Raw genomic sequence first — 23,123 nt, 5'->3', positions numbered from 1 at the left:
ACCCACCGCATGGTCCACCGCATCAGGACCATGCTTGTCAAGTGACTCTCGGCACAGCGGTGCGCAGGGGCCTTCTGGGAGGTGAGTAGTTAGTTTAAAAGCACTTACCTTTACAGGAGCAGCCCATTGGATTTCGGCGGCAGCGGTGCGCAGGGGCCTTCTTGGAGGTGAGTAGTGAGTTTAAAAACCTTACCTTTACAGGAGCAGCCCTTTGGATTTCGGCGGCAGCGGTGCGCAGGGGCCTTCTGGGAGGTGAGTAGTTAGTTTAAAAGCACTTACCTTTACAGGAGCAGCCCATTGGATTTCGGCGGCAGCGGTGCGCAGGGGCCTTCTTGGAGGTGAGTAGTGAGTTTAAAAACCTTACCTTTACAGGAGCAGCCCTTTGGATTTCGGCGGCAGCGGTGCGCAGGGGCCTTCTGGGAGGTGAGTAGTTAGTTTAAAAGCACTTACCTTTACAGGAGCAGCCCATTGGATTTCGGCGGCAGCGGTGCGCAGGGGCCTTCTTGGAGGTGAGTAGTGAGTTTAAAAACCTTACCTTTACAGGAGCAGCCCTTTGGATTTCGGCGGCAGCGGTGCGCAGGGGCCTTCTGGGAGGTGAGTAGTTAGTTTAAAAGCACTTACCTTTACAGGAGCAGCCCATTGGATTTCGGCGGCAGCGGTGCGCAGGGGCCTTCTTGGAGGTGAGTAGTGAGTTTAAAAACCTTACCTTTACAGGAGCAGCCCTTTGGATTTCGGCGGCAGCGGTGCGCAGGGGCCTTCTGGGAGGTGAGTAGTTAGTTTAAAAGCACTTACCTTTACAGGAGCAGCCCATTGGATTTCGGCGGCAGCGGTGCGCAGGGGCCTTCTTGGAGGTGAGTAGTGAGTTTAAAAACCTTACCTTTACAGGAGCAGCCCTTTGGATTTCGGCGGCAGCGGTGCGCAGGGGCCTTCTGGGAGGTGAGTAGTTAGTTTAAAAGCACTTACCTTTACAGGAGCAGCCCATTGGATTTCGGCGGCAGCGGTGCGCAGGGGCCTTCTTGGAGGTGAGTAGTGAGTTTAAAAACCTTACCTTTACAGGAGCAGCCCTTTGGATTTCGGCGGCAGCGGTGCGCAGGGGCCTTCTGGGAGGTGAGTAGTTAGTTTAAAAGCACTTACCTTTACAGGAGCAGCCCATTGGATTTCGGCGGCAGCGGTGCGCAGGGGCCTTCTTGGAGGTGAGTAGTGAGTTTAAAAGCACTTACCTTTACAGGAGCAGCCCATTGGATTTCGGCGGCAGCGGTGCGCAGGGGCCTTCTTGGAGGTGAGTAGTGAGTTTAAAAACCTTACCTTTACAGGAGCAGCCCTTTGGATTTCGGCGGCAGCGGTGCGCAGGGGCCTTCTGGGAGGTGAGTAGTTAGTTTAAAAGCACTTACCTTTACAGGAGCAGCCCATTGGATTTCGGCGGCAGCGGTGCGCAGGGGCCTTCTTGGAGGTGAGTAGTGAGTTTAAAAACCTTACCTTTACAGGAGCAGCCCTTTGGATTTCGGCGGCAGCGGTGCGCAGGGGCCTTCTGGGAGGTGAGTAGTTAGTTTAAAAGCACTTACCTTTACAGGAGCAGCCCATTGGATTTCGGCGGCAGCGGTGCGCAGGGGCCTTCTTGGAGGTGAGTAGTGAGTTTAAAAACCTTACCTTTACAGGAGCAGCCCTTTGGATTTCGGCGGCAGCGGTGCGCAGGGGCCTTCTGGGAGGTGAGTAGTTAGTTTAAAAGCACTTACCTTTACAGGAGCAGCCCATTGGATTTCGGCGGCAGCGGTGCGCAGGGGCCTTCTTGGAGGTGAGTAGTGAGTTTAAAAACCTTACCTTTACAGGAGCAGCCCTTTGGATTTCGGCGGGAACCGGAAGTTCGACCTCTGGCAAGTCCCCCCCCCCCAAATAAATTCTGGTGGAGAGGAAACCCGAGACACTACACGTGTAGTGTCTCCCACCCACCCTCCTCCTCTAACCTAATAATAAGACCCATTGGTGTAAGGTAAGTGCCATATTATATTATATATTATTAGCATTGTGCAGGCCAAGGATTGGAGGTGGAGGAGCAGTCTCTGTCCGCGAGAGAACCTGAGAACATCTCAGAAGGTAAGCAAGTGATTTTTACTTTTATACCTTTTTTCAAATTGTGTGTGTCGGGGGGGACAGAAAAGCTGTGACCTGAGTGGCTGGTTGGGATTCTAACCTAATTTTTTTTTTGACTATTTGGGAACTAATTAAACATAACTTAATTATAATTTAGAGGATATCTAAGCCAGAGATCGGAGGATATTATAGTTAGCTATCGCATTTCTATTAGAAATCTAGTGCTAGGAAACAGATAGTTGACAGTAACTTTGTAATTTAAAAAAAAAGTATTTATTAAAAAAAAAAAGAGACAAATTTTAATTTTAATTAATTGACGCAATGTCAGTTAGAGGGGTGCTGTGCTCTGACTGTGAGATGTGGCAGGTCCGGGAGGCTTCCAGCGTCCTGGATGGCTTCATCTGCAGAAAGTGCACCCAACTGCAGCTCCTCACAGACCGCATGGTTCGGTTGGAGCAGCAATTGGATGCACTTAGGAGCATGCAGGTGGCGGAAAGCGTCATAGATCGCAGTTATGTAAGTGTGGTCACACCCAAGGTGCAGGCAGAGAAATGGGTGACCACCAGAAAGGGCAGGCAGTCAGTGCAGGAATCCCCTGTGGTTGTCCCCCTCTCGAACAGATATACCCCTTTGGATACTGTCGGGGGGGATAGCCTATCAGGGGAAAACAGCAGCAGCCAGAGCAGTGGCACCACGGCTGGCTCTGATGTTCAGAAGGGAGGGTCAAAGCGCAGAAGAGTAATAGTTATAGGGGACTCTATAGTCAGGGGAACAGATAGGCGCTTCTGTGGACGTGAAAGAGACTCCAGGATGGTATGTTGCCTCCCTGGTGCCAGGGTCCAGGATGTCTCCGAACGGGTAGAGGGAATCCTGAAGGGGGAGGGCAAACAGGTAGAGGTCGTTGTACATATTGGTACTAACGACATAGGCAGGAAGAGGCATGAGGTCCTGCAGCAGGAGTTCAGGGAGCTAGGCAGAAAGTTAAAAGACAGGACCTCGAGGGTTGTAATCTCGGGATTACTCCCTGTGCCACGTGCCAGTGAGGCTAGAAATAGGAAGATAGAGCAGACAAACACGTGGCTAAACAGCTGGTGTAGGAGGGAGGGTTTCGGTTATCTGGACCACTGGGAGCTCTTCCGGGGCAGGTGTGACCTGTATAAGATGGACGGGTTGCATCTAAACCGGAGAGGCATAAATATCCTTGCCGCGAGATTTGCTAGTGTCACACGGGAGGGTTTAAACTAGTATGGCAGGGGGGTGGGCACGGGAGCAATAGGTCAGAAGGTGAGAGCGTTGAGGGAGAACTAGGGAATATGGACAGTGTGGCTCTGAGGCAGAGCAGACGGGGAGAAGTTGCTGAACACAGCGGGTCTGGTGGCCTGAAGTGCATATGTTTTAATGCAAGGAGCATTACGGGTAAGGCAGATGAACTTAGAGCTTGGATTACTACTTGGAACTATGATGTTGTTGCCATTACAGAGACCTGGTTGAGGGAAGGGCAGGATTGGCAGCTAAACGTTCCAGGTTTTAGATGTTTCAGGCGGGATAGAGGGGGATGTAAAAGGGGAGGCGGAGTTGCGCTACTTGTTCAGGAGAGTATCACAGCTATACAGCGAGAGGACACCTCAGAGGGCAGTGAGGCTATATGGGTAGAGATCAGGAATAAGAAGGGTGCAGTCACAATGTTGGGGGTATACTACAGGCCTCCCAACAGCCAGCGGGAGATAGAGGAGCAGATAGGTAGACAGATTTTGGAAAAGAGTAAAAACAACAGGGTTGTGGTGATGGGAGACTTCAACTTCCCCAATATTGACTGGGACTCACTTAGTGCCAGGGGCTTAGACGGGGCAGAGTTTGTAAGGAGCATCCAGGAGGGCTTCTTAAAACAATATGTAAACAGTCCAACTAGGGAAGAGGCGGTACTGGACCTGGTATTGGGGAATGAGCCCGGCCAGGTGGTAGATGTTTCAGTAGGGGAGCATTTCGGTAACAGTGACCACAATTCAGTAAGTTTTAAAGTACTGGTGGACAAGGATAAGAGTGGTCCGAGGATGAATGTGCTAAATTGGGGGAAGGCTAATTATAACAATATTAGGCGGGAACTGAAGAGCATAGATTGGGGGCGGATGTTTGAGGGCAAATCAACATCTGACATGTGGGAGGCTTTCAAGTGTCAGTTGATAGGAATACAGGACAGGCATGTTCCTGTGAGGAAGAAAGACAAATACGGCAATTTTCGGGAACCTTGGATGACGAATGATATTGTAGGCCTCGTCAAAAAGAAAAAGGAGGCATTTGTCAGGGCTAAAAGGCTGGGAACAGACGAAGCCTGTGTGGCATATAAGGAAAGTAGGAAGGAACTTAAGCAGGGAGTCAGGAGGGCTAGAAGGGGTCATGAAAAGTCATTGGCAAATAGGGTTAAGGAAAATCCCAAGGCTTTTTACACTTACATAAAAAGCAAGAGGGTAGCCAGGGAAAGGGTTGGCCCACTGAAGGATAGGCAAGGGAATCTATGTGTGGAGCCAGAGGAAATGGGCGAGGTACTAAATGAATACTTTGCATCAGTATTCACCAAAGAGAAGGAATTGGTAGATGTTGAGTCTGGAGAAGGGGGTGTAGATAGCCTGGGTCACATTGTGATCCAAAAAGACGAGGTGTTGGGTGTCTTAAAAAATATTAAGGTAGATAAGTCCCCAGGGCCGGATGGGATCTACCCCAGAATACTGAAGGAGGCTGGAGAGGAAATTGCTGAGGCCTTGACAGAAATCTTTGGATCCTCGCTGTCTTCAGGGGATGTCCCGGAGGACTGGAGAATAGCCAATGTTGTTCCTCTGTTTAAGAAGGGTGGCAGGGATAATCCCGGGAACTACAGGCCGGTGAGCCTTACTTCAGTGGTAGGGAAATTACTGGAGAGAATTCTTCGAGACAGGATCTACTCCCATTTGGAAGCAAATGGACGTATTAGTGAGAGGCAGCACGGTTTTGTGAAGGGGAGGTCGTGTCTCACTAACTTGATAGAGTTTTTCGAGGAGGTCACTAAGATGATTGATGCAGGTAGGGCAGTAGATGTTGTCTATATGGACTTCAGTAAGGCCTTTGACAAGGTCCCTCATGGTAGACTAGTACAAAAGGTGAAGTCACACGGGATCAGGGGTGAACTGGCAAGGTGGATACAGAACTGGCTAGGCCATAGAAGGCAGAGGGTAGCAATGGAGGGATGCTTTTCTAATTGGAGGGCTGTGACCAGTGGTGTTCCACAGGGATCAGTGCTGGGACCTTTGCTCTTTGTAGTATATATAAATGATTTGGAGGAAAATGTAACTGGTCTGATTAGTAAGTTTGCAGACGACACAAAGGTTGGTGGAATTGCGGATAGCGATGAGGACTGTCTGAGGATACAGCAGGATTTAGATTGTCTGGAGACTTGGGCGGAGAGATGGCAGATGGAGTTTAACCTGGACAAATGTGAGGTAATGCATTTTGGAAGGGCTAATGCAGGTAGGGAATATACAGTGAATGGTAGAACCCTCAAGAGTATTGAAAGTCAAAGAGATCTAGGAGTACAGGTCCACAGATCACTGAAAGGGGCTACACAGGTGGAGAAGGTAGTCAAGAAGGCATACGGCATGCTTGCCTTCATTGGCCGGAGCATTGAGTATAAGAATTGGCAAGTCATGTTGCAGCTGTATAGAACCTTAGTTAGGCCACACTTGGAGTATAGTGTTCAATTCTGGTCGCCACACTACCAGAAGGATGTGGAGGCTTTAGAGAGGGTGCAGAAGAGATTTACCAGAATGTTGCCTGGTATGGAGGGCATAAGCTATGAGGAGCGATTGAATAAACTCGGTTTGTTCTCACTGGAACGAAGGAGGTTGAGGGGCGACCTGATAGAGGTATACAAAATTATGAGGGGCATAGACAGAGTGGATAGTCAGAGGCTTTTCCCCAGGGTAGAGGGGTCAATTACTAGGGGGCATAGGTTTAAGGTGAGAGGGGCAAAGTTTAGAGTAGATGTACGAGGCAAGTTTTTTACGCAGAGGGTAGTGGGTGCCTGGAACTCACTACCGGAGGAGGTAGTGGAGGCAGGGACGATAGGGACATTTAAGGGGCATCTTGACAAATATATGAATAGGATGGGAATAGAAGGATACGGACCCAGGAAGTGTAGAAGATTGTAGTTTAGTCGGGCAGTATGGTCGGCACGGGCTTGGAGGGCCGAAGGGCCTGTTCCTGTGCTGTACATTTCTTTGTTCTTTGTTCTTTGTTCCCAGCTCAGAGGACCGGAGAATCACACGGACCCAGGGAATATGGTGCCGGCCTGGTAAATGAATGCAAATGGTTCTTTTTTTAAATATAAATTGAAAGTACCCAATTCATTTTTTTCAATTAAGGGGCAATTTAGCGTGGCCAATCTTTGGATTGTGGGGGCGAAACCCACACAAACACAGGGAGGCAAATGGCTCATAATGATCCTTTTCAGCTTCCTACTGGCGTGGGGCATGAATCTTGATCCTGATGTCGACGGGGGGGGGGGGTGCATCGGAAATGGATTGGCCCCAGCGCCGATCCTGTTTTCTTCACAACCACTAGATTCTCCGCCTCATCGGGAACTCCGCTACCTGCAGCGCGAGGTGGAGAATTTCATCCATTACACCCATAGTCAATTATTTATGAACATTGAAAATGGCAGTAAAAATGTCCAAGCGATGGAATGGTTTAAGACTTCCCAAACCTCTATTGGCATACACCTGTTCATTGAATGTATGAGCATTCGGAATAATATGAAGTTTAAATTTGAATCACAATTTCCTGAAATTCAAGGTTTTAAACAGAAATTTCTAAAGATAAATAAAAGTCTTTTGAGGCGGCCAATAAGCTGAAATACACCAAATCACCAGGTAACCAACCATCAGAACAAAAGAAATAAGGGCAGGACCCTTCTGCCTGGTCACCATTCTCTGGCTGATCTTGTACCACAACTCCACCTGCCTACTCTATTATCATGTCCCTTGATTCACTTGTTATCCAAAAATCTTTGAGTTAGAGAATTCCACAGATTTATAAGACTTTAAGTGAAGAAATTCCTCCACATTTCAGTTCTGGTTGACCCACCCCTTATCCTGAGACAAGTTCTGGACTCCCCTTGTCAAGTTCCTCAAAGCATCAGTGGGACCCTACTGCACTAGACACCCATTGGACTGCTAGAAAGATAATTTGCAGACTAATTGCTCGCGCCAGAGTGATTCCCACTGGCGCAAGGAGCGCTGAAGAGGTGAGATTCAGTTCGTGCAAATGGCCAATCACTCTTCCTCAGTGAATCTTGCCGGATTCCTGATTCCCCAGGTGAGTGATTCGCTAGGGCCGTGAATCACCCGTTCTCCTTGACCATAAGACCATAAGACATAGGAGCGGAAGTAAGGCCATTCGGCCCATTGAGTCCACTCCACCATTCAATCATGGCTGATTTCAACTCCATTTACCCGCTCTCTCTCCATAGCCCTTAATTCCTCGAGAAATCAAGAATTTATCAACTTCTGTCTTAAAGACACTCAACGCCCCGGCCTCCACCGCCCTCTGTGGCAATGAATTCCACAGACCCACCACTCTCTGGTTGAAGAAATTTCTCCTCATCTCTGTTCTAAAGTGACTCCCTTTTATTCTAAGGCTGTGCCCCCGTGTCTTAGTCTCCCCTGCTAATGGAAACAACTTCCCTACGTCCACCCTATCTAAGCCATTCATTATCTTGTAAGTTTCTATTCGATCTCCCCTCAACCGCCTAAACTCCAATGAATATAATCCCAGGATCCTCAGACGTTCATCGTATGTTAGGCCTACCGTTCCTGGGATCATCCATGTGAATCTCCGCTGGACCCGCTCCAGTGCCAGTATGTCCTTCCTGAGGTGTGGGGCCCAAAATTGCTCACAGTATTCTAAATGGGGCCTAATGCTTTATAAAGCTTCAGAAGTACATCCCTGCTTTTATATTCCAAGCCTCTGGAGATAAATGACAACATTGCATTTGCTTTCTTAATTACGGACTCAACCTGCAAGTTTACCTTTAGAGAATCCTGGACTAGGACTCCCAAGTCCCTTTGCACTTCAGCATTATGAATTTTGTCACCGTTTAGAAAATAGTCCACGCCTCTATTCTTTTTTCCAAAGTGCAGTGGGACCCTACTGCCCCACTTGCCCACGTTGAATTTCATCAGCCATTTCTTGGACCACTCTCCTAAACTGTCAAAATCTTTCTGCAGCCTCCCCACCTCCTCCATACTACCTGTCCCTCCACCTATCTTTGTATCATCGGCAAACTTAGCCAGAATGCCCCCAGTCCCGTCATCTAAATCGTTAATATAGAAAGAGAACAGCTGTGGCCCCAACACTGAACCCTGCGGGACACCACTCGTCACCGGTTGCTATTCCGAAAAAGAACCTTTTATCCCAGCTCTCTGCCTTCTGCCTGACAGCCAATCGTCAATCCATGTTAGTATCTTGCCTCGAATACCATGGGCCCTTATTTTACTCAGCAGTCTCCCGTGAGGCACCTTATCAAAGGCCTTTTGGAAGTCAAGATAGATAACATCCATTGGCTCTCCTTGGTCTAACCTATTTGTTATCTCTTCAAAGAACTCTAACAGGTTTGTCAGGCACGACCTCCCCTTACTAAATCCATGCTGACTTGTCCTAATCCGACCCTGCACTTCCAAGAATTTAGAAATCTCATCCTTAACAATGGATTCTAGAATCTTGCCAACAACCGAGGTTAGGCTAATTGGCCTATAATTTTCCATCTTTTTCCTTGTTCCCTTCTTGAACAGGGGGGTTACAACAGCGATTTTCTAATCCTCTGGGACTTTCCCTGACTCCAGTGACTTTTGAAAGATTATAACTAACGCCTCCACTATTTCTTCAGCTATCTCCTTTAGAACTCTAGAATGTAGCCCATCTGGGCCCAGAGATTTATCTATTTTTAGACCTCTTAGTTTTTCTAGCACTTTCTCCTTTGTGATGGCTACCATATTCAACTCTTCCCCCTGACTCTCCTGAATTGTTGGGATATTACTCATGTCTTCTACTGTGAAGACTGACGCAAAGTACTTATTTAGTTCCTCAGCTATTTCCTCGTCTCCCATCACTAGATTACCAGTGTCATTTTGGAGTGGTCCAATGTCTACTTTTGCCTCCCATTTGTTTTTAATGTATTTAAAGAAACTTTTACTATCATTCCTAATGTTACTGGCTAGCCTACCTTCATAATTGATCCTCTCTTTGCTTATTTCTCTCTTTGTTATCCTCTGTTTGTTTTTGTAGCCTTCCCAATCTTCTGACTTCCCACTACTCTTTGCCACATTATATATAGGCTTTCTCTTTTGCTTTGATGCATTCCCTAACTTCCTTTGTCAGCCATTGATGAGCGGGAGCAGCTTTTAAATGCTCCCCTGAGCACTGACTGTCACTCCAGACGGGAAGATGGCTGCAAGACGAGCTGCACCAAGATTCCTGGATGCAGACATCGATAGACTGCTGGACGCTGATGAGGAGAAGAGGGACATCCTATTCCCCAGGGTGGGCAGACGACACCAAGCCCATGTTATGCCACAAGCCTGGTATGAGGTGGGGGAGGCTGTGAGTGCTGGCAGCATAATTAGGAAGAACTGGCCTGCAATGCCACAATAAGATGAATAACCACCTTCGAACTGTCAGGTGAGTACCCCACCTGTATTCCCCTGGCATCTCTCCCATCCCTAACCTCTGGCATCTGACCCTAAACTCTTAAAACCCTCTAACACACCAGCTACCAACATCCCCCTCAGAACCCAACCCCAGGAAACCCCACCACAATTCATCCCCTCTGTGACGAGCTACCTTGCCCACACATGCCACCTGCTATAAACTTACCCAAACCTGGCTTGTCAGCACCTTTTCATGTACCCTAGGATAAGACAGGACATAACAGGAAGGAGAGTGAGAAGACAAGCTGGGCATGCCCGAGATATGCATCCTCACCCCCTTTGGGGAGTGGGCCTTGGACCCGCAGGGAAGTTGAGGAGCGGGCAGTGGCAGATGTTGATGTTGGTCTGCGGAGAAGGAGTGAGAGACCACAGCAACATTATCCAGATGTCCTATCTCAAGTGAATCTCATCTGCTGCAGCCTTATCATTCCCAAAAGCTGACCTATTGACCTTTGTCTTCCAGGATCTCCACTAAATGAGGCTGGGCCATCACAAGCCAACCCCTCAGATCACCCCAGAGCAGGCCTCTGGGGCAGACTCTGACTTCTCAGCATTGCTTTCACCAGCACCATCCAACAGCACAGAGACAATCACCCTCAGTAGCACATTAGATGGAGGCCAGTACTTCAAAGGGAGCAGCCAGTCAAAGGACTGCCCACTCTAAAGGAACAGCTTACCCCAAGAGAGATGTTGTGCCTTTGAAAAAGGTTATCCCATCACTGGTGCAGATGCAAATTCAAACCCAGACTTTACAGGATGGGGTGTCAGCAACATTCCAATGCTTACAAGTCCAACTGGAGGAGTCTAAAACCCAAGCCAAAACTGCAAAGGTGGCGCCTGCAGTAGAAAGCCTGGGGCAAGAAGAGTGAGCCATATGCAAGGATGTCCAAGGCTTGGGTCACATTGTGATGTTCATGGTTGAGGTGCAGAAGAGGGGGGCCGAGTCACATATGGACATGTCCCAGTGGCAGGTGGACATTGCTGCAACGCACCCGTGCTTGGCCCAGTCACAAAGGGCCATGGTGGAGAGCATCGGGAGTAGGGGCCATACATTAAATGACAGATGGTAGTCACGGAGGCACTGAGTATCCTGGCCCATTTGCAGACATGTCCCAGTCATAGAGCACCATGGCTGAGGGCATGGTCAACATAGTTCAGACAAAGGCAGGCCTCCAAGACTGGCATTTCCAGATGATGTTGAGGTCTCTGTAGCTCAGTCTAGCTGCTTCTCCATCCTATGGAGTAGTCCTGGGGCCAGCGAACACCCTGAGGGAGGAGGAAGCAATGAATCCCATTCCGGGGCCTCACACCAGGGAGGTGCTGTCGACCGAAGCCCTTCTGAATACCCCCCTCCTGATTCTGGCGCATTTCCTGGCTAGCAGGCAGAACACTCTGACGCGTCATCAACTGTGACACCCGAACGTCGGTCGGGCCCCTCCAGGTTCAGGCCCTCCAGAGGACGCCCACCATTTCAGCATCATAGGCTAGAGGAAGCGAAGAGCAGCTGGCCACCTCCAATTCTGCTGTGCATTTTGTGAGGACAACTAGAAGGAGTGGGTAGCCATGTAAGTGTAGGAAGATACAGCATTACAAAGTTGGCATGCGTGTAATTGCACAAGAGTTAGTCGGGGGAATGGGACGCTCAATATAATTCCACTTTGAGCTGGCTCTCATTCTCATGGCTTTCCCACGGATGCGGTGGGAAGTTTTGAGGGTGCGGGGAGGTGGATTTAGTTGGGGCTGGGAGTGTGGTCATCCATATTGGACGTCTGATCTTCCCACAGGCCCTACAGTCCCACCCAGAAGTGACAGACCATTAGAGCACCATTGTGAGACACCTTTGTATGACAGCATCACCCGCCTATGAGGAAAAACCTTGCTCTCTCTCCCATGGCTCCCCCAAAACAATGTGACCCAGACGTAAATGCCCCCATCACACACAGAACGATGACCTGGGTGGTCGGGGATATGTTATCAAGAAGACAGGAGTCAGACTGTCTCAGATAATGAGCACAGAGCTCACCTCACAGGGAGTTGTCATCATCCTTTGTCCCGCAAAGGAGACCCGCTGACATAACTAACCAAGATCCATCACTCTGGTATAAGGTTAAGGTGACCCATGGACGGGGAGGAGGAGCACAATTTATGTGAAGGGGGAACAAGTTGAATGGAAGAGAGGTGGGGACAAGGGTGATGGGAAGGGGGGGATTAAAGGGTAATGGTAAAGCATGATTAGAGAACAAGAGGGGTGGGGGAAATGGTGATAGAGCTGCCGGACAAAAGACCTCCTGGTCGACAAATCTGGACTCTGAGGCTGTCGCTAGTGTGATGGCCCTGTATGACCCTGGCCGAGGCCTCTTGAGCCTGCTCCTGGCCCTCCTCGCGATCCTCCTGGGTGGCCTCATTAGGCAAGGGCTCATGTTCCTCTTCTTCCTCCAACATTTCAATCTGCTGCTGCACCAAGTTGTGGAGCACACAGCAGGCCAGGACGATCCGTGACACATTCTGGAGGCTAGTTTGTAAAGCCCCACGAGAGCTGTCCAAACAGCATAAACACATCTTGAACAGACGACTCGATGATGCTCCTGGTTGCTGAGGGGGCTTCATTGTAATCTTTTTCCGCTTTGGTCTGAGGACGCTGCACAGGCATCACTAGCCATGACCTTCATGGGAAAGCCTCATCACCTATTCGCCAACCCCTCATCCAAGGGAGCACCTCGAATGTGTCGAGAACCAAAGAGTGTGCCAGAATTAATGTGTCATGCATGCTGCCTGGATAGGGTGCACATGCATGCATGAAGCTGAGCTGGTGATTGCTCACCAACTGCATGTTCAGGGAGTGGAACCCCTTCCTGTTAATGAAGGACAACGCTGTAGAGCCAGTGCTTGCAGGACTACATGTGTGCCATTGATTGCTCTAATGGACCTGAGGCATGTTAGCGATGGCAGCAAATCCTGCGGCTCGGGCATCCTGTTGGGCCTGGTCCAAGTGAGAAGTGATGTAGTCCTATGTCCAGGTGCACAGGGCATCTGTAATGTCATGGATGCACTTGTGAGCGGATGTTTTGGATATCCTGCACAGATTCCCGCTCGATCCAGAGGTATAATAGTATAAGTCAGCTGGTCGCTTAATGGCCACCGGAAGCGAGTGTCCTCCTCTTCCTTTCGGCGAGAAACTGGAACAGGTGCCGCACAGTTTCCTGTTCCAGCTGTTTGTTGAAGGACCACTGTGGGCAGTATGGCGGCACAGTGGTTAGCATTGCTGCCTCACGGCGCTGAGGTACCAGGTTCGATCCTGGCCCTGGGTCACTGTCCATGTGGAATTTGCACATTCTCCCCATGTTTGTGTGGGTTTCACGCCCACAACCCAAAGGTGTGATTGGCCACGCTAAATTACCCCTTAATTGGAAAAAATGAATTGGGTACACTAAAATTACAAAAAAAAATTGCTGAAGGACCACTGCATCCTATAAACGCAAGGCCTATGGTGGCATGACTTTTGTTCCACTCCTCAGCCTGATGGGTGGCCAGCACTTGAGCCTCACTTGCAGGCTCTGTCGTACAGAATCTTGCCTATGCTGGCCCTGGCACTTGCGCCACTGTGCATCAGCAATGGCAGCACTGGCCAGGTGGACAATTAGCATAGCAGGCTGCGTTCCTAATTATCTTTTATCTGTGAGTGGGGGTGGGAGGCAGAGGGGTCATGACCCTCCATTCCCCCCAATTTCCAAGGCCATCCTGCGTATGATGGCTGAACAACCCACATGATACCAGCCTCCCAGCGCAGTGTTGATGAGCAGCTGGCCCCAACAGGTAGTTAGCAAGGTCACTTACACTGCCCCATGTCCCCTAATGTTCATCCACACTATCTGGTCCAGCTGACCCATCTTTCACTCTCTCAGTTATGGTGAGCCTCATGTTCTGGTGACAGTGGACACCCGTGTAGTCCCATTACCATGAGGTTCAAGCCCTAAGACAGCCTCTTCCTCTGAGCCATTCTTGGATATTGAACCAGGAGGATAGCTGGGATTTCATAGAATTTATCATAGAATTTACAGTGCAGAAGGAGGCCATTCGGCCCATCGAGTCTGCACCGGCTCTTGGAAAGAGCACCCTACCCAAGGTCAACACCTCCACCCTATCCCCACAACCCAGCAACCCCAACCAACACTAAGGGCAATTTTGGACACTAAGGGCAATTTATCACGGCCAATCCACCTAACCTGCATATCTTTGGACTGTGGGAGGAAACCGGAGCACCCGGAGGAAACCCACACACACACGGGGTTGTGCAGACTCCGCACAGACAGTGACCCAAGCCGGAATCGAACCTGGGACCCTGGAGCTGTGAAGCAATTGTGCTAACCACCATTCTACCGTGCTGCCCATAAATGAATTCTTATTGATGACGGAGAGTTGATGGGAGGCTCTAAGTTAGCAAAAATGTTACAGGCCACAAGCATTCGTGGAGGTGAGGAAAGGCGCCTGATGGATGGTCAGCATTGAACATCACGCCGCTTTCATCCTGACAAGTAGTTACACTCCAAACAGTGGGGCAGCCACTGAACAACGAGACACATTAACTATGATTTGCAGTCCTTTAGCTTCCACCTCCCCCTCATCCCCCATCTTGGCCACTTCCAGGACATAGACTTGATACTGTAGTCCTGTCCCCGTCAGTGACCTGTACCCGCCCCTTACCCTGAAAATCTTAATTCCTCACAACCCCTCCCGCACAATTGGGGAGCCAATGGCCGCAACAAAGAGTGTTTGCAATTGGCTATGTGGCCCTTTTACTGGATTTCCCAGTGAGTCTAATGGGGGGGTTCTCACTGAGGGACCCATGTGTTTTCTTGCCAGAACAGTGGCAACTGCTTGTGTGATGGAGATGTTCATGCTGTGCTGTCATGTAGCTCTATCTTAAGAAGCTGAAGTGAGTGCATTGCCTAAAGCTGGTAGTTTTTGAGAGATGTATGCCTTTGCTGGGAGCTTCACAGCAATGAAAGATGTAGCCAGTGTTTAACACGGAGTGTGCCATAAAGCAGTTCAGGTCTCCTGGGCGGGGGAAAGCATTACAGGCGACAGTTGTATTGGGCTTCCAATCTGATAATAGTACTCAAAAGAATGCAGATGAACACATTGCATGTTCCCACCGGCACGGGGCGGGAACCCGCATCATGGCAGGTGGGGCGGGCCACCCTCAACGGTTTGTTGCTTGGCGCAAAGTCCATTCTTAGCCCGAGGGCCCATTCAGCGAGCCATCAGGATTTCCGCACCCCCCCCCCCCCCCCCCCCCCCCGGGATAATCCCAGCCTACATCTCCCATTAATTTGGACATAGATCATTGTTAGTTTTGGACAGCCCAGACATTTACCTACTCGACAATTGGATAGGTTGGCCACATCGACAAAAAGCCAACAGAGAGACCATGAGAGATGGAGATGTGCTGACTAAACATCAAAGAACAGTAACATTTATCTACCAAACGTCAAAGAACCGGGACATGCACCCATTAAGGTTTATAATAATTGGAATAAATACCCAATAGACTGTTAGAGAGCATGGAAATATATCCACTAGAGCTCAAGAAAATTATGACACATATCCGCTATGTCCTCCAGGGAATGTATAAAATAATTTACTTATAGATCAATAATTTGTGCAATAGAAAAAAAAAAAAATCGGTATAAAATACCAATTCCGCATTGTAGTACTTTGTGGAACATTTATTGCAGAGCTTGCAATCCCCAAAAGAGCTCTGGCAAAATCAATTTGAGAATGAATTAATCTCAATAAACCAGATAGTCTGCATTACAACCTCTGGATGAATAAATATGCCTAAATTTAAACAAAGATTCAAGTCTTCAGATAACTTTCACTTTTATAACAATTCTGATTCACACCAAAAGAATGCTGTGACCTCTTCATTTTGAATGCAACAAAACAACAAGCAACTTACAATTATATATTGCCTTTAATTATATTAACAAAAGCAAGACAGATGAAAATTGGACACAGAATCAGGAAGGGAGAGATTAGCTGGGATGATAACGCGTGTATTTAAAAGTCAGGAAGTGGTCAGGAAGTAGAGAGGTCAGGGGAGGAGTTCCAAATAGTAGGCCAAATACATTTGATGGCTCGACTACCAATGGGGGAGTGAAGGGTGGAGGTTCCACAGAAGCCAGAATAATAACCTGTCATTTAGAAAAAGATTTCAAAGATACAACTGTCTGAGATTGCAAAAATAGGGTGGGATGGATTTCTAGATAAGGATTTTCAATTGAATAAATTTAGGGATAGGAAGCCAGATTAGATCACTGAATATTACATTGTATGGTAGGACCTGTACTACAGGTATGTTGGTATTCCCTGCCTGCTGGCTCCACCCAGTAGGCGGAGTGTAAATATGTGTCTCCTCCTTGCTGCAGCCATTTGGCCAGCTGCTGTGGGAGGCCACACATCTTAGATCAATAAAGCCTCAGTTGTACCCAACTCAAGTCTTTGTGCAATTGATCGTGCATCATTGTAGTTGCAGTATATGGAGGGTTGAGAGCCTACTATAAAGTGTGAAGAACAAATCATACTGGATTTCCTACCTTGGTCCAATCTTAAATGAGGTGGCATAATAACAGAAAATTAAACAAAATTGAGCAGTCAGGCCTATCACTACATCTCTGCTTTGAACTAGATTTTCCTCCACACACTCCTGCTGGAATTACTCTGGTTACTGCTTCCCTAGAAATGCAGGTGGACCTGGATTCGTGGTGAATTTCCTACTGTCTACCCTTTTTTATAGAATCCCTACAGAGCAGGAGGCCATTCAGGTCATCAAGTCTGCACCAAGCCTCTGAAGCAGCACCCTTCCTCGGCAAACTTCCCCACCTTATCCCATAATCCTACCTAACACAAGGAATCCCATGCCAACACAAGGAGAACGTGCAACTCCACATAGACAGTCACCCAAGGCCGGAATTGAACCCGGGTCCCTGGTGCTGTAAGGCAGCAGTGCTAAGCACTGTGCCACCATGCCACCCTACTGCTGCTCCCCAGGACTTGCTGGAGATAGGCGGTCATAGGTCAAAGGTACATGCAGTATTTACCCCAAATCCTGTAAATGGACAAATAGGGCTCTTTGGGACCTTTCAATTTGGCAACCAACACAGCCCACTATCCTGATAGGTATTTATAGAGTTATAGAATCAAACTACACCAAATAAGTCCATTCCACCCATTGTGCTAGAGAAGGCTCTCTGAAAGAGAATCCAATTAGTCCCATTTAGCTGCTCACTTATTTTCGAAGCTATATATACACTCATACACAGAGACCTGCCTCTGCTGGCAAAAGCAACATGTCCAGGCCTGCAGTTTCCCCGCCTTTTTGTTATTTTATTACCCTCCCCTTCATTGTTTTGATCAATCGAGTCACCATGTCATCCAAGAGAAAGGTACGTGCAAAGACAGAGGAAAAGGGAGGGTGGGGGGGGAAGCGAAAATCGCCGAGTTGTCGAGTCGGAAAGTTGCGTTAATGGCATTTGCGAGTTGGGTGGCGATTAACACCGGCCACATTCCCCCCCATTTGCCCTCGCTCTGCGGTCCAGAATAAGACGCCTCGAGGTCGGGCATTGCTACCGGCGGCGGCGGGTGGGGTGGGTGGGGGGGGGGTGGTGGTGAGTTGATCCAGAGCCGCGCGGTCCTTTGTTCTCGGGGGTTTGGCTGCGGCGCAGTGTTCTGCTCCGGCCGGTAGTGGGCGTGCGACCGGGAGGTTGTTGGCTGAGGTGGTGCGGTTTGGAAGGGAAGGAAGATGCTGGGCTGGCTCGTCGCGTCGCGCGCCGCTCCCGACCGTTGAGCATTGCGCGCGCTTTGTTCTTTTTTTTGGGGGGAGCGGGGGGTGTCGAAGAGAGGTGCAACTGCGTTGGCTTAATGGCGCGAACCTGGCCGCACCTACAGTGTAACTTTTTTAATGAAAAATGAATTGGAGTTTTTGATGTGGTTGTAGAATTCTGAAATTTTGGGGCTTTAAACACTTCAAAGGCAGGATCGATGGATATGAAAAATGTTGTGAGGGCCACGAAGAATCCAGCACGAGTTTGTAGAGTCAAACAGAAAGTAACTTTATTTACAACAATATGTACACAGGGCCAGTAGTTCAGTATTGGTTCCCTCCTCTCTAGGCGGTGCACACCAGCCAGCTCTATTTATATAGGTGCACTGCGAAAGATTACACCCCCCCCACTCCACCCACCCGGCCATTGTGGGGAGCTCATATTCCCCAAGGATCCTGGGATAACCAATTGTCCCCAGCCAATAGGATCCAGGTAGGTACTAACAAAAAGCTACAGTTTTTAGGCCAAAACCTGGAAGGGGAAGTCGACTTTTACATGAGATCGACCCTTACACAAGAATCGACAGTAATTTTAATTTTACTTAGCTTTGACAAATACAACATTGTTCAGATGATACGATACAGTGACAGACACTTATTCTGACTGTATCTGCAGCGCACAGCTGCATCTCTGCAGTTTTCTTGCATAGTGAATAAAATGAGGTAAACAAGTCATACTGAGTAATCACTCACAGTGTGTTCAGGTTCTTCTGCTTCTTAAAGGCTCCTGGTGGGATTTCTCTGATCCGGTTAAATCGCAGGTCCCTGCAAGATAATTGGTAAAATTCAAACATTGATCATTGAAAGTGTTATTTTACGGGACCCACATTGTGAAATAAATTGATTTTAACTTGCTAGGTACAGCTGAATCAACAAGTGGCTATTTTTCTCTCATTCTAATTCACATTAATGCCTAGTTCTATATATTCTGATGGGGAAAACGACCTGGTCCAGACCATTGCAGCGCACCATGCACATTTCCAGCAGGATGGGAGGGTGGGAGGAGGCCGAGACAAGGTGCTGTTTTTAGAACTCCCACACCTTCTTTCTCCTTTTACACTGTGGGAGTCACCACTAGCAGTATTATATGTATTATGGTAAGACACATATATTAGAGGTACCTGGGTAAATCCCTGCCTGCTGGCTCTGCCCAGTAGGCATATAAATGTGTGTGCTCGCCGGTGCTGCAGCCATTCTGGTGGCAGCTACAGGAGGCACAACATCTTTGCTCAATAAAGCCTCAATTATTCCACTACTCTTGTCTTTGTGGTAATTGATAGTGCATCAATTTATTCAGCAAAGATTTTTAAAACAATGGATCTTCGCATCAAGCCTGATCGCCTGCAGCTGAGCCCTCAAGCAGGCAACGCTATGTCCACCTTTGACCACTGGCTAGCCTGCTTCAAAAGTTACCTCCGAACAGCCGCTGAGGAACCCTCGGACTCGCAGAAGCTCCAAGTTCTTTATTCACGGGTGAGCCCTGACATTTTTCCTCTCATCCGGGATGCACCCACTTTCTCCGAAATGATGGAGCTCCTGAAGGGACATTACGTTCGGCCAGTCAACCAACTATACGCCAGGCACCTCCTGTCCACGAGACAGGTGAGTCTCTGGACGAATTCTGGCGTGCCCTGCACATCCTGGGGAGGAGCTGTGACTGCCAGGCAGGTTCGGCAGTCTAGCACACAGAACTTTTAATCTGAGATGCCTTTGTTACGGTCATGGGGTCTGCGTACGTCTGTCAGCGCCTACTGGAAAGGGGTACGCTTGATCTTGCGGGAACTAGGCAGCTCGTGAACTCGTTAGAAGTGGCCTCCCGTAACGTCCAGTCATACGCCCCTGACCGCGTGGCACCCTCGTGGGCCCCAACAACTGCCGACTCCAGCTCACCGCAAGCCTGCGCTGCGCGGCAGCCGGCCAACCCTGGGGGGCCCCAAGTGCTATTTTTGGGGGGAGAACAGACACCCCCGGCAGCGATGCCCGGCGAGGAGCCTCAGGAGCCCTGCTCGTCAGGCCAGTCATTGCCTGCTACGACCTCCACCACCGCTGACCAGCCCGGAACCTCCCAGCATCTGCCGGAGCTCGCCTCGATTATCTTGGATCAGTCCCGGCCCCGCACCCTCGCGACCGCAACAACGACGGTGTAAATCGATGAGCACAGAGAGCTTCATCCACCCCACGATGGTAAGGCGGTACACCCCGTTACCCAGAAAATCTCCCTGGCCTTCGGATCCCATTCCGTGGAAATCCGGGGGTACTGCATCGCGACCCTCACCGTCCAGGGTGTAGAGTTTAGCAACTTCCGACTCTATGTCCTCCCCCATCACTGCACTGCCCTGTTAGTCGGCCTGGACTTCCAGTGCCACCTCCAAAGCTTAACCTTAAAATTTGGCGGACCCCTACCCCCCCTCACCGTATGCGGCCTCACGACCCTCAAGGTCGATCCACCTTTCCACCTTCCTTGTTAGCGAACCTCACCCCGGATTGCAAACCCGTCGCCACCAGGAGCAGACGGTACACTGCCCAAGACAGGACCTTCATCAAGTCGGAGGTCCAGCGGCTTCTGTGGGAAGGGGTCATTGAGGCCAGCAACAGCCCCTGGAGAGCCCAAGTGGTAGTAGTAAATACTGGGGAGAAGCACAGGATGGTCATGGACTACAGTCAGACCATCAATCGGTACATGCAACTCGACGCGTATCCCCTCCCACGCATATCTGACATGGTCAGTCAGATTGCGCAGTATCGGGTCTTTTCCACAGTGGACCTGAAGTCCGCCTACCACCAGCTCCCCATCCACAAGGAGGACCACCAATACACTGCGTTCGAAGCAGATGGCCACCTCTATCACTTCCCTAGAGTTTCCTTCGGCGTCCTAATGGGGTCTCGGTCTTCCAATGTGAGATGGACCGAATGGTTGACCGGTACGGACTGCGGGTCTCCTTCCCGTACCTAGATAGCGTCACCATCTGCGGCCACGATCAGCAGGACCACGACGCTAACCTCCAAAAATTCCTCCAGACCGCCAAACTCCTTAACCTCACGTACAATAAGGAGAAATGCGTGTTCCGCACCAACCGCTTAGCCATCCTTGGCTAAATCATGAAAAATGGAGTTCTAGGGCCCAAACCCGACCACATGCGCCCCCTCATGGAACTCTCCCTCCCCCACTGCCCCAAGGCCCTGAAACGCTGCCTGGGGTTTTTCTCCTACTATGCCCAGTGGGTCCCTAATTATGCGGACAAGGCCCGCCCACTCATTCAGTCCACAGTTTTCCCCCTGATGGCTGAGGCCCGCCAGGCCTTCAACCGCATCAAGGCAGACATTGCCAAGGCCACGATGCACGAGGTCGACGAGTCCCTCCGCTTTCAGATCGAGAGCGATCTATCGGACGTAGCTCTGGCCGCCACCCTCAACCAGGCGGGCAGGCCCGTGGCCTTCTTTTCCCGCACCCTCCATGCCTCCGAAATTCGGCACTCCTCTGTCGAAAAGGAGGCCCAAGCCATTGTGGAAGCTGTGCGACATTGGAGGCATTACCTGGCCGGCAGGAGATTCACTCTCCTCACTGACCAACAGTCGGTTGCCTTCATGTTCAATAACACACAGCGAGGCAAGATAAAAATGACAAGATCTTGAGGTGGATGATCGAGCTCTCCACCTATAATTACGAGATTTTGTATCGCCCGGAGAAGCTCAACGAGCCCCCTGACGCCCTATCCCGCGGCCAGCGCACAAGTGGACCGACTCCGGGCTCGCCACTATGATCTCTGCCACCCGGGGGTCACACGGTTCCTCCATTTCATCAAGGCCCGCAACCTGCCCTACTCCATTGAGGTGGTCAGGACTGTCACCAGAGACTGCCAGGTCTGCGCAGAGTGCAAACCGTACTTTTACCGGCCAGATCGAGCGCACCTGGTGAAAGCCTCCCGCCCCTTTGAGCCCCTCAGCATGGACTTCAAAGGGCCCCTCCCCTCCACCGACTGCAACACGTACTTTCTGAACGTGGTCGATGAGTACTCCCGGTTCCCTTTCGCCATCCCATGCCCTGATATGACTTCTGCCACGGTCATTAAAGCCCTCAACAGTATCTTCACACTATTCGGTTGCCCCAGCTACGTCCACAGCGATCGGGGATCCTCTTTTATGAGTGATGAGCTGCGTCAGTACCTGCTCAGCAAGGGCATCGCCTCGAGCAGGACGACCAGCTACAACCCCCGGGGAAACGGGCAGGTGGAGAAGGAGAACGGGACGGTCTGGAAGGCCATCCTGCTGGCTCTGCAGTCTAAAAATCTCCCGGTCTCCCCCTGGCAGGAGGTCCTCCCCGACACGCTCCACTCCATCTGATCGCTGCTCTGCACTGCGACTAACGAGACCCCTCATGAATGTCTCTTGGCCTTCCCCAGGAAGTCCACCTCCGGGGTCTCGCTCCCAACATGGTTGACAGTTCCTGGACCCGTCCTCCTTCGCAAGCATGTGCTGACCCATATCAAAAAAAGAACAAAGAACAAAGAAAATTACAGCACAGGAACAGGCCCTTCGGCCCTCCCAGCCGAAGTCGGACCCTTTGGTCGAAAGGGTCCACCTTCTACATGCGAACCCGCAGTACGCCTACGTGGCACACCCCAAAGGGCGCCAGGACACAGTCTCCCTCCGGGACCTGGCACCCGCTGGATCCCCACCCACAGCCCCCGACCTGACACCGCCTCCCCCCCCCCCCCCTCCCGGATTGCCTCATTCACCCCTGCGCCACTCCCCCTCCCCCCAGAGAACCTCAACGCAGCCCATCGCCCCAGGAAGTTCCGTCCTCCCACTGATTCCACTTGGGGCGACGAAGACGAGGACAACACGCACCCGGCGTCACAGGTGACCAAGACGGTGCCCACATCACCACCAGGACTGAGGCGATCGCAGAGGAGGGTCAAGGCCCCCGACAGACTGAACTTGTAATTTGTTTTTCCACCCCACCCCCCCCCCCACCCCCACCCCCCCTCCGCTGGACTCTTTTTTTAACAGGGGGTGAATGTGGTAGTCACCACTAGCAGTACTGTATGTATTACGGTAAGACACGTATAATAGAGCTACATGGGTAAATCCCTGCCTGCTGGCTCCGCCCAGTAGGTGGGGTATAAATGTGTGTGCTCGCCGGTGCTGCAGCCATTCTGGTGGCAGCTACAGGAGGAACAACATCTTTGCTCAAGAAAGCCTCGATTATTCCACTACTCTCGTCTTTGTGGTAATTGATAGTGCATCATACACCATGTTTATGACAATGAAAAACACACTGTTCAGGGCTGCCAGATAAATAAAATTAAAGAGCCACAAAAAAAAACTTATTTTTCCGATGTCAAGGCCTTTCCAGACTATTTCTATGACAGTATTCTTATCTGTATCTGCTTTACAAAAAGGTTAGCCCGGGCCACTTC

General features: G+C 50.0%; 1 protein-coding gene across 4 annotated transcripts in view; it reads right to left on the bottom strand.

Moving 5' to 3' along the window:
- Positions 1 to 23,123, bottom strand: part of LOC140385541 (peroxidasin homolog) — a 757,374-nt gene that overhangs the window by 517,213 nt on the left and 217,038 nt on the right. For all 4 annotated transcript variants that reach the window (XM_072467791.1, XM_072467793.1, XM_072467792.1 and 1 more), the window contains exon 2: positions 18,397 to 18,468. In XM_072467791.1, coding sequence (XP_072323892.1) covers positions 18,397 to 18,468 — 72 coding nt within the window. The remainder of the gene's footprint in view (positions 1 to 18,396; positions 18,469 to 23,123) is intronic.

This window comes from Scyliorhinus torazame, chromosome 11 (genome assembly GCF_047496885.1).
Source record: "Scyliorhinus torazame isolate Kashiwa2021f chromosome 11, sScyTor2.1, whole genome shotgun sequence".
Classification (NCBI taxonomy): domain Eukaryota; kingdom Metazoa; phylum Chordata; class Chondrichthyes; order Carcharhiniformes; family Scyliorhinidae; genus Scyliorhinus; species Scyliorhinus torazame.
This window is presented reverse-complemented; position numbering and strand designations above follow the sequence as displayed.